The sequence below is a fragment of the Taudactylus pleione genome, unplaced genomic scaffold, assembly GCF_031769625.1.
Source record: "Taudactylus pleione unplaced genomic scaffold, aTauple2 ptg000347l, whole genome shotgun sequence".
NCBI classification, from domain to species: domain Eukaryota; kingdom Metazoa; phylum Chordata; class Amphibia; order Anura; family Myobatrachidae; genus Taudactylus; species Taudactylus pleione.
The window spans coordinates 545966-558634 of NW_028284748.1; the positions used below are offsets into that span (position 1 = coordinate 545966).

At 37.2% G+C, this 12669-nt stretch overlaps 1 protein-coding gene across 1 annotated transcript in view; it reads right to left on the minus strand.

Moving 5' to 3' along the window:
• Positions 1 to 240: 240 nt before the first annotated feature.
• LOC148508739 (heterogeneous nuclear ribonucleoprotein M-like) overlaps positions 241 to 12669 on the minus strand; it is a 105388-nt gene continuing 92959 nt past the window's right edge. Inside the window, exons 12-13 of the mRNA XM_088444078.1 lie at positions 4890 to 4941; positions 241 to 748 (exon numbers count right to left, since the gene is read on the minus strand). Of these exons, the coding sequence (XP_088300204.1) occupies positions 585 to 748; positions 4890 to 4941 (216 nt within the window). The 3' untranslated portion in view covers positions 241 to 584. The remainder of the gene's footprint in view (positions 749 to 4889; positions 4942 to 12669) is intronic.

Sequence of the window (12669 nt, forward strand, 5' to 3'; positions counted from 1 at the left end):
AGCGTAACGGCACGGGTTGTGACAGATGCAGGGTGCTAGAATGAACACTACAAATACTATCTTGTCTGTTATTATCCCACCTGGCAGTGCAAACACAAAAGGTATAAATAAAGTAGCACCTACTCCAAAATGTAACTCTGTTTCTGTAAAACTACATTACCACCAAAAAAGGAGTACACAGTATGTTGCTACATTAATATACATTACTGAACACAAAACAGCAATAATAGCAAGCTAATCTAATGTTATTTTATGATAAGGATTTATTTAGCCCAAATTTAAATTGTAGGTGTATTCACCACCTGAACATAAAACATTGTACAAGACCAGTCTTGCAGCTCCCACAGCTTTATTACTGCATACACTTTGTTCCCTTAAAGATGTCCAAAAAGTTACAACTACAAAATTATGTGCACATTCTGTCACAGTAAAATGCATCCCATTACCTGCAAAAATGTAATTAAAATAAGTGGCAGGGGCACAATTTCTGCCGCTACAGCTCAAGTTCCTACATCCAACAATAGGAAGTGAAAGAAATAAAAACAAAAAGTTAACAAGTATGGTGTGGCAGAGTCTAACAGAGCCTAAGCATTTCTGTCCATTCGGACATCAATCTCTCTCGTTCCAAATTTTGCCCCATTCATAATATGGCAGGCACGCTGAGCAGCTTCTGGACTATCAAACTTCACTACGCCACAGCCCTTGGACTTTCCGTTCTCCATCTTAATATCTGCAAACACCACAAGCCCTGGAAAAAATAATAAATTTAAATCACCACCAACATTGTTCAGAATGATGTAGTTACGAAGAACAATCCTCCTTCAGATTACATTTTTCATAAGGGGTAATTCCATGCCAAATCATCACAGCTTCCAGACATCCTACCAGATTTTCATGAAAATCTGAGACTGATAGACGGCATAAAGTAACTTTCATATGTAAAATTTTAGTTCTCAGTGATACACAGTGTTCATGCTACAGGGTTTCAAACATGACGACACATTTAAAACGTATGCTTGCAAGGTCAACTAAAACAAATCATAACTTTGTTTTCTAATTGTGGTAGCTTCAAAACAAGACCCACATGAAATTTCTAAGGGACCAGAGTTTTCATAGTTTTATATTTAAATATTGTCTTTTACATTTCAAGGTCACATGAAGTGACCTTTGACCTTGAATATCTAAAAAAAATAATTATTTTTTTGTACATAAAGTATGTTATACAAAAGATTGTATTTATGTACAAAAAAATTAAACTTTTTTTTTCAGATATTCAAAGTCAAACGTCACTTCAAGTGACCTTGAAATGTAAAAAAAACAATATTTAAATATAAAACTATGAAAACTCTGGTCCCTTTGCTTCAAAACAAGACCAACATGAAAGTTCTACCACAATTAGAAGCAAAGTTATGATTTGTTTTAGTTGACCTTGCAAGCATACATTTTAAATTTGTCGTCATGTTTGAAACCATGTAGCATGAACACTGTGTATCATTGAGAACTAAAATTTTACATATGAAAGTTACTTTATGCCGTCTACCATCCTACCAAATTTTACAAAAATTGAGATGGACGGGTCAAAAACTTAATTTTTTGAGATGATTTGGTATGGAATGACCTTAATGTACTGTATATCTTACATAATTGTTTAGAGCCCTCAAAATAGTCTCAAAAGAAAGACAGTTAATAAAAGAATTATACAAGATGGGGAGATGGTAGATGCTTCATCAGTCGTGACAGACATACATCATTAAAACATTATTTCATAGACAATTCAAAAAAGCCAATAAATTCACTTGCATATATCCTTACAAAAAAATAAAATAAATTTATAAAAATAAAATAAATTTATATATATATATATATATATATATATATATATATATATATATATATATATAAAATCTATATCTCCAAACGGTTTTGGTATTTCTGAATATATACTCTAATCAGGTCCACTGTCCTTTTATAAATATTGTTATAATAATTAGTTCCTACACAGTGAATATACAATGTATGCAAATATCAAAGTCCCATTACCAGTACTTTACCAGCTAATTGTGCATCAGAAGGGCTCCTTATTGTGTGAGTAATAATACAATCCTGAATAAATATGTGGTGGCCACTAACAGTGACGGGTCCATCCGCAACGACGGTACATGAGATTCCGGTCACTAGGGTTAATTTGGCACAGTACAAGGAGGACACGGACACACAATTGGGTGAATATCCGAATTGTCAGCTGGCAATACAGGCTCCTCTATGTTGGACCGGATTACAGTGTATATATGCAAAAATACCAAAACTGGATATATATCTTTTTAAGGATACAAGCAAGTGAATTATTTATTTACTTTTTTTTAATGGTCTGTGAATAAATGTTTTAATGATATATATCTGTGTCATGCCTGGTGAAATATCTGCTGTCTGACAAGCTTATATAATTAGCACAGTTTTAAGTTCCCTTTTATTTTAGTTTTATTTCACATTTTAGGTGAGCACTCACAAGCTCACATTAGGAGACTGCAGCTTTAGTGATTATTATTTATATAATAATTTGCACAACACCATGGCATAAGAGATATTGGGTTTTGCCACTCCAATAATTAGTAGCGCCAGAAGTTAGTGTTTCATATTATAATTGCTTTAAAAAAACAGCAAGACAATGGTAAGTGCAACTATAAAATGCAGTGGTGGGCAACAAAATATACACCCATGTGCCAGGGAAAAAAAAAAACAGAGCCACTCCCAGTATGCCACCACACCTCCACATTAAATGGAATCTTCTGCAATTGTAGTACTATATATAGGCAGATACCTCTGCAATCATTTGTCATATAATTCGCAGTGAAGATTGCAGCATATCACGATTTAAGCGACTTTGCACAAGACTTAATAGTAGGTGCCAGAGATATTTCCAATTTTTTTTATTTTATTTTTTAAGTGCAACAATTTTACAGGTGTAGTGCGACTACACATCAGGTAAGATATCCAGCGTGCGACAACAAAAAACTTTGCACGATTTTGGACATTGTAACATCTGACCGGCATACTACATTGCTGTGGATAATAGCACAATTTAATGATGGGGCCACAAGTAGCATTAGTGTTTCAAACAGTGCAATGTTCCCTTCTATAGATTATACAGGAACCAATGACCTACTCGAGTCCCATTCCTGACACCTCAGCACAAGGCACTGTGCATCGCCTGGGTTCTGGAAGACCGCCACTGGACGCAAGATGACTGGAAACGTAGCCTGAGGTTCCAAATGTTTTGGGCAGATGGACGATTACTTGTGTGGAGAAAACCCCACAAAGCAATTGACTTTGCATGCCAACAAAGGGACAGTCCAGGGCAGCAGTGCATTAGGACCCGTGATACATCTGTAGATATCAATGACCAGCGGGCGTTACACTACCATCCTTACAGATCTTTTGCACCTGCTCATGTCATGCATTCACACAGACGGGAGCTGGCTCTTTCAGCATGACAATGCACCACCAGTGGCCACCAGATTATGGCACATGTGTCTTTCAGGGTCTTCATGGATAACCTGTCACCACAATGTTCTGACCCCTTAATTGTAAATTGGAATGTTTTATGAAAAAGTTAACAATTAAATTAGGCTTATGAGCTCAGAGCAGCTGCACAAAGTGTTCATACACCTCAAGCAGTAGTTTAGACCAGACAGACAACCTGTGGCACTCCAGCAACTGTTAAACCACACATCCCAGCATGCCCTGCCAGTTTTCGCTTGCCCTAAAAAGGAAACTGTGGCAGGACATGCAGAGATGTGTAGTTCCACAACAGCTGGAGTGCCATATTGCCTACCCCTAGGTTACAATATGGTTGGTAGGTAGGGAACAGATTTTTACAGACCAGTTGGTATTATGTGTGTTTAACACGTTTACATGCATGTTTTCACACATTCTATATGGTACAGGACCAAAGAGGGGAGATAAATCCTGGTTAGGGGACCTGGTTTCAACAATTATATAGTGCAGCGAATACTACAATCTAATACTTCTTAATGCAAAATGGCCATCTTATTTATAGATTTGATCACACAAGACACACAGGGGGCAATTCAATCATCAGCGGTAATAATTAATGAGTGCCCAGTTTTGCAATTCAATTGTTCTAGTAGTTCATTAATTATCGGCTTCTTCACCCCCTATTAGACAGGGTTAAAAGTGTAAAACTGCTAAACCAGTCTAAAGTCCTGGTTAGGGCGCCCTAACCACGGGTTTCTCACACATTTTTGCTTGCACCCTCCCAAGTGAATCGCCCCCACAGTCCTTTCCACCAAAGCAGCAAACATTACCTATAATGTATATAATACATACAGTATGGAATGTAGAGTTTGTGGGAAGTAATAGAGGGCTAGTTCCTATACAGAAATGAGGGGGTATTGCTTAGAACTGCACTGCAATTTAGCATAAAAGTCAAGATGTAAAAAGAAAGAATAAATGTCAAAAATTTTATTTTTAATATAATACAATTTTTAGGCACTTTCCAAATATACAAAATGAATATAAAATAAAAATAAAATAGGACTTTGGGAAGTTGATTTCATTTTAGACCGTAATAAAGATAAAATTGTTATAACTGATGTACAAAATTTAGTGCATCACTAAATGTAACCCCTTTTTCTTTTGTTTTAATTGGTCAATCTGGTACATAAGTATGCACCACCCATATTAATGCAAAGTACAGGCATATGATAAGGAAACATATGGTGTATAGTATATGTTGCTAATAAGAATGTGATAGGCTGTCATGTAGAATACCAGGCATTTATAGACAATAAAAGTGGCATATTCTCTTTACAAATAGTCTTAAACCGAACAGACAAATATAATATTAGCAGAAAAATGATCATTCTTACCAAATGCACTAAATTGGTCTTTCAGCATTTTCCAGGTACAATCGAAAGACAGCTGCGAGGAAAAAATATTGAAGATCATATTTACATGTACTGTTTATTGGCAGGCTGACGACAGACTAGTGGAAAATTATTTAAATATTTGTTATAGGTTGCCAGTCAGCATCACACCGAATCATGGGCAGCAGTGATGTTTATGGCCAGACTATTACAGGTTGAGTCTCCCATATCCAAAATGTTTGGGAACAGGGGTATTTTGAATATCGGAATATTCCGTATTTTGGAATATTTGCATACCATAATGAAATGTCTTGGAATTAGGACCCAAATGTAAACACAGAATGCACTATGTATATTATACACACCTTATACACAGCCTGCAGGTAATTTGTATACAATATTTTCAATAATTTTGTGTCTCAAACAAATTTTGTTTACATACATGAAGTTTGTTTTCTATACTCTTATACACATAGCCTGAAGTTCATTATATACAATATTTTCAATAATTTTGTGCCTTAAACAAAGTTTGTGTACATTGAACCATCAAAAATCAAAAGGTTTAACTATCTCAGTCATGTTACAAAAAAAATCTGTATTTCGGAATATTTGGATATGGGAGACTCAACCTGTACTGAAAAGCAGGACCAATTTGCCCTAATCTTTGCTCATAATCAGTTAAAACTATAGCATTACTTTGAGCCTCTGGTGACTCCGCACAGTAGTATTGGAGAAGCATGGATTTATATATATGGTGTGTATAAATGTATGAAAGTGTGTAAAATTTGTATGCATCTTATGGTTAAAAAAAAAAAAAAAAAACTGGATTCAGAGAAAAGGATTCAACGCAAGTAAAAAAATTCATCTGGGGATACTGGACCATGGGGTCGCTTGAGAGACCAAAGGAGCTGGTACTTAGACTAGTATAACTAAGGGAGTAGTTCCTCCTCTCTGCAACCCATGGTCTTCAGTACAACTTCAAAAGTAGCCCTAAACCAAGGGTGAATCACCTAGTGAAACTTACAGATCAACCACAACCCACTCCTGAGCAAAGAACTGAGCATAAGGGTGGGAACGCAGTGTCTCCCAGATGTATTCAGAGAAAAGGATTCAACGTAAGTACAAAAATCCAATTTTCTCTTTCATCCGATCTGGGTGACACTGGACCATGGTGACGTTCAAAAGCCGCCCCTAGGGGAAGTTACGCTCAGCATGTAAGACTTTCCAACCAAAACTAGCATTCTTAGACTACCAACAGGTTCACCATGTTTTTCTTGCTTTCTGGAGTCTAAACAGATGACCTAACCATCACTGGTAGAGTGGCTGCCACAGAAAAGCCACAGCTCACATAGAGGTAGACTCACAGAATTGAAAAACAGCCCCTGTAAGTTCAGCAGGGAGCCGTCCCGGCAGGAAAACGAGGATACAAGACACCAAAGGACTACTCCCAGCGGAAAGAAACAAGCATAAATCAGCTTCACGGAAGAAAAAGACTGCGTCCTGATTTGTCGTCAAGGCTGCAGTATACCGGCCTTGCCTAGGCGTAAACCCACGTGTGATCAACACTGCGCCCAGACCAGTATATATGCCAACTTATGTATGGTTGGCTATTATCGTTTGGCTATTAGCTAAATAAATTCTAGATTTTACTAATACAGTATTATGCTATGATTTGTTTTTTTCTTTTTCCATATATATGAAAATATTATTGAAATTGAGATCTACGAGAGAAGTAACTTTTTTTTTATTTCTTATCATCACGGTCTAGCGCCATTGGGTGTTGCACATTACTGTTTATATTGTATTCAATTTCTGGGTTTTAAGGTGACCCAAGTGCTTTACCTAGGTTGCTTCTCCAGGAGCGCTAGGGTGTTGTATTGAACATACTTAATTCCCTACTAGTACTTCCACCCCCCTGTAAGCACGGCTAGGTCTGACTCAAAGATGATGCCAACCCTGCGGAAAAACACTCCAAGGGAATGGAACGTAGCCCAATACGACAAGGAGGAAAGCTCTGAAAAAAAAAAAAAAAACATACCAAAAAGGTACCTGGGTGTGGGAGACTGATGTAAAACATCCATACCCCAATGATAATGGTCACCTAACGACGATAACAGAAGACCTTCCAGATACATCCCCTGGATGCAGACAAGGCGAAAGGGCGACCGACCATCATAAAAAAAGGGAACCCTTGCCTGTCAAGGGCAGCTGCCACCACAGTGCAGGACACTGTAGCAGGACCAGTGCAGGTGCTACAGACTAAGACAGTCTCAGGGCCACTGGGAAATGGATAGACACAAGCCTGTGACTCAAAGTTCAGGCTGGGATACAGATACTCTCTCCATTTAGGGGACCATCACAGCGGGAGAAGCAGAATCTGCTAAATTAACACTGAAGAATAAAAAGCTTGACCTGTTAGAAAATAAATTGCACCAACGGCAGGGCACTGGAACCCAGGTGCCTGAGACAACCGGGTCTATTGTGGGTCATTCCGTGTCAAATCAACACTCTGATTTTACCTCACCAGCTCAGATTTTGTTATAATTTGATATATGAAGAGCAGTGGCGGCTCCAGAGATGGGGCTGCAGCGCAGTGCAAAATTCAAATAGGGGAATCACACCAACTGCCAGTGAGTCCAGGCATCTGTGTTTGGCAGCGTTTGAAATGGCAGTTGGTGTGGCTATTTGAATTTTGGACTGTGCTACAGCCCCATCTCTGGAGCCGCCACTGAGTATATACAGTGGTGGCCAAAATTGCTGACACATTTTGAAATTTTTATGTTTTTCAACTTCGAATGCTTATATAAACTGTTTCACTTCACGCAGTGCAATGATTCATATATCAAATGAAAGGAAATTTAATGCTGAATTCAACACAATAAACAGGTCAAATATTTGCATTACAAGGGAAGTTAATGCAGTGAAAAGAACACTTAGGGTGAAAATCCCTGTGTACTTATGATGTTACTGTCCTATCAGTATTTCGTTGGGTATCATTTTTCAAGACAGCAGCACAGCGATGTGTCATTGAGCCAACCAATGTTTGGAGCTCTTCCTTCTTTATGTGGTGCCATGAGACAATTATAGCCTCAATTAATTGTGTTTAATTGGATGGATGCCTCAGATGTACCAGTTTTTTCAAACAGAACCACAAAGGTTCTATGGGGTTCAGGTCTTGGCTGTTTCCTGGCCATCCCAGCACCTGTATGTCATTCTCCGTGAACCCCTTTTTGCATGTCCGTGCAGTGTGGCAGGGAGCTGAATCCTGCTGGAAAAAAAATGGGGCATTATCTGGAAAAAGATCCCTGATAGAAGGTAGAAGTTTTGGTTGTAGGATGGTGTCAATGTACTTCTGCTGTTCAGTGTGCCATCTGCGGTCATACATGCCCAGATCATAACACTTGTAGGATGCTTTGTTGTCGCTTGAATGCAGTCTGGATGTACCTCTTCCCCGAGGCGACGTCTCATTTTCTCCCATCACTACCAAATATCGATATCTTAGTTTCGTCACTCCTTAACACTTGTTTCCACTGACCTTCTGTCCATGCAATGTGTTCTTTTGCCCACTGTATTAGTTTCTGCTGCTGCTTTTTATTCAGCAATGGCTTTTTTCGGGGAATCCTACCTTTTAGGCCAACCTCCGTTTGTCAGTGCAAGAACGGAACGTAGAAGACTAACACCAGTTGCACTCAGTTTACTGCTAATGGCCGCAGATGACATCCATCTGTCCCTGAGGCAAATTCGTTTTATTCTCCTATCATCAATAGCTGTTGTGCACTTTTTCCGGCCTTTTCCTTCTTTGTTTTGTATAGATTGTGTTTCCTGATAGCGTAAACAAAACTTTCGTACTCCTGATGTTGTCACATTCCCACCAATTTCTCTCGCAATTGCTGCATATGAAAGACCATTTCCACTTCGCAGCACAGTGACTTGATCCAGGATTGTGGTGTTGTCTTGAAAAATAAAAAATAAAGGATATTAACGAAATACTGATGGGGTGAAAATCCCTGTGTAATTATGATGTTACTGTCCTAAGTGTTGTTTTCATGGCATAACTTCCCTTGTAATGCAAATATTTGACCTCTGTTTATTGTGTTGAATTCAGCATTAAATTTCCTTTCATTTGATATATGAATCATTGCACTGCGTGAAGTGAAACAGTTTATATAAGCATTCGAAATTGATAAACATTCAAATTTCAAAATGTGATAAGAGAAAATCGTGCGCTCTTAATAAATGTATAAGCAGCTGTCTATTAAGTTAAATCAGAAAAAACTGATAACCAACGTTACAAGACCTCAGTATAGACGCACTTGTAATAAAAAAAGTTACATGCATCTATTGAGCATGTTATGAGCAATCCTAAACTGATACATTTTATTATTTCAGTTACCGAGTGGCCATACTGTATCGATGGAATGAGATGTACAAGGATGATATCTAAATAAAACAAATATTAAAATAGACCGGCAATGTCTGATACCGTGTGCGCTACATATAAAAACATAAACGGTAAGATGTTTAAAGCTCTTTTAGTGGAGTGTTTGCCAGTTGGGAGTCCCGTATATCAGATGAAAGGGTAAGTCCACCGGTGCTCCGGATCCTTTTCAATCTTTCCCTGACGGTAGCAAGAGCGGCAGTAGACAAGCGGCTAGCAGAATGAAATGTGAACTGCTGCACGCTGTGCGCCTCCTGCTTGTGCTTGTCCGGGATATGCTTTCTCCTTGGCTTCATGTAACACGCCGAAAAACGGGAGTCTTCTACCTCCGGGGTCCCGCTTACACCAACGCGTTTCTTCACATCAGTGACTTTTTCAAGGTGTCTGTAGTGCTGTATTCGCCTTGTTATATCCTCAAGGAAATGTTGATTGGTTCCTTGCTCACTTCCATAGTTGGAAGCTAGAATCCATGAATAAGGTTGTTAAATGATTGGTGGTTAAAAGAGATATTCTTTATTAATATTTAGATGTAGATAAATATTTTATTTTATTCAAAAACATTGTGCTATATATTTTATCTACATCTAAATATTAATAAAGAATATCTCTTTTAACCACCAATCATTTAACAACCTTATTCATGGATTCTAGCTTCCAACTATGGAAGTGAGCAAGGAACCAATCAGAACATTTCCTTGAGGATATAACAAGGCGAATACAGCACTACAGACACCTTGAAAAAGTCACTGATGTGACGAAACGTGTTGGTGTAAGCGGGACCCCGGACTGACGTCATTCGACAGAGGAAGCTCGAGCACACGAGGTAGAAGACTCCCGTTTTTCGGCGTGTTACAAGAAGCCAAGGAGAAAGCATATCCCGGACAAGCACAAGCAGGAGGCGCACAGCGTGCAGCAGTTCACATTTCATTCTGCTAGCCGCTTGTCTACTGCCGCTCTTGCTACCGTCAGGGAAAGATAGGGTAAGTCCACCGGTGCTCCGGATCCTTTTCATTCATCTGATATACGGGACTCCCAACTGGCAAACACTCCACTAAAAGAGCTTTAAACATCTTACCGTTTATGTTTTTATATGTAGCGCACACGGTATCAGACATTGCCGGTCTATTTTAATATTTGTTTTATTTAGATATCATCCTTGTACATCTCATTCCATCGATACATTTTATTATTTCAGTTACAGAGTGGCCATACTGTATCAGAGTGTATAAGTTTAGGATTGCTCATAACATGCTCAATAGATACATGTAACTTTTTTATTACAAGCGTGTATGCTGAGGTCTTGCAAATTTCAAAATGTGTCCGCAATTTTGGCCACCAGTGTATGTAGTTAAGAAAAATACAAAATATTTAAATATATCATGCAGTTTCCAAAATATGGCTATGTATAGTCTTCAAAAACGCACAACCAGCATTTTTTCAAATCACTATAGCAGCTCTCCTAATTAAGCTACAGAGGGGGGAGTGGTGTCATTTTACTGTGTTTTTGCCCTATGATATACAACACAATAGGCTCTGTGAGGAAAAACGTCATTAGTTTAATTATATGAGTCAGTCAACAATGTTATCACTCAAACAGATTCAGCTCTATATATGGCACTAGTGTTTTTAGTTTTACTATTAAATACATATCTGCCAGTATACTTTTTCATCAAATTGTAATACTAGGTAGAGATTAAACTGCCTATTTTCTAAGTGATAGTCAGCAATATAGTTATATTATACAGTTCAAAAAACACTAGTGCCATATATAGAGCTGAACCTGTTTGATGAGTAATATCAGGTTTTTAATAGTGTTGTTAAACTGTTCTATGAACAGAAATTAAATGATATACTGGGCTTAGTGTTATACTCTAAATATAAAATGTGTATTATCTATGTAACCATATAAAGTTTGTAATTTTATGTGGATTATATGGCCAATGATATTTTAATAGCTGCAATCTAAAAATTGTGTTTTAAATAAATTTGTTTGGACAATCAGCGCCTCTATTTTCTATATTTATTTGGTTCCTTTTTGGGGATTGGTAATTACCCTATTATAGAGGCTGGTGATTGCCAAGGTATATAATTATAGAAAAAAACAAAAACTCAGCGCCTACACTCCAGTAAGCACAATAAAGAATGATATGAGTTTAAAAAATGGACTAAGGATAATTACCTAGCAATGAGATGTATAAAAATTAAACATTAGCCAATACTAGCACATAAAAACAATAATCTAGACAATAAAAGAGAAATAATAAATAACATTCAAAAAATACATAAAACACAAACAATAAACCAATAATTGGACATGAATGTACCCCAATTATTGGTATACCTGAACACTGTGCTCCTTATTACAGATAATACAGAGAAACGTAGGTCATAAGTAGCCTTGTGTTAAACTTTGATACAAAGTAACTTCATGCTCCTGTGAGCTAGTGCTACAACAGATAAATGTGGCTGGATATCCAGAGAATCTTGATATGTTTTTGGACAGACTGCCTGATTTCCATAAATATCTTCCCTATATGTTTTTGTATGTTTCCTTCCAGCTTTCAATAAGACAATCTCTGTAGATTAAATCATGATGTGATGTCGGCTCCTATTAACATATTCTGAAGCATGTATTTCCAACTACACCTATTAACACTTCCACCGCTAATCAAAAAATTTAATAAAAATAGTTCTCTTTGCAATAAGTACAGCCCTTCAAGGCAAAGTGGTAGGTGCTTTATAGGCAATTAGAAATTGGATACAGCTCGTGCAGCTTATTAAATCAAGATACTTTTGTGTTCCCTGAATAGTTACTGACTGGCTGAAATGAGAATTCAAAAATGTTTCAGACTCAATATAGTCTGACTGTGCAAGTTCTTGACAAGTTTTGACACTGCACCCAGACATGCTACAAACTGCCCTGCAATACTGAGCATGATTCCTGACCATTGATTCAGGAGAACAATGATTCATGAGCATGATTCATAAACAATGCATTAACATTATAGAAGATTATTTTTTATTTTCTTGCAAGCATTATTCATTGTTTTTAGTTAATAAAGTCATATAGGAATTTTTTTTAATTTGGCCTACAATATTTGACTTTTTGTAAATTCTCTTAATTACTTTGACAATCTCTACATGTGAGAATATAATATATCTATATTATATTTTCTCACATGTAGATATTGACAAAAAGTAATGAAGAGAATTTACATTTAATTCAAATATTGAGTGTTGGGCTAATTTTAGTTGTTCCATCATATAATTGGATTTAAAAGTAGGGCCTGATTTTCTCAAATGTAGTGCCTAATCCGGTTTAAGATTATTTTTAACTATGAACCC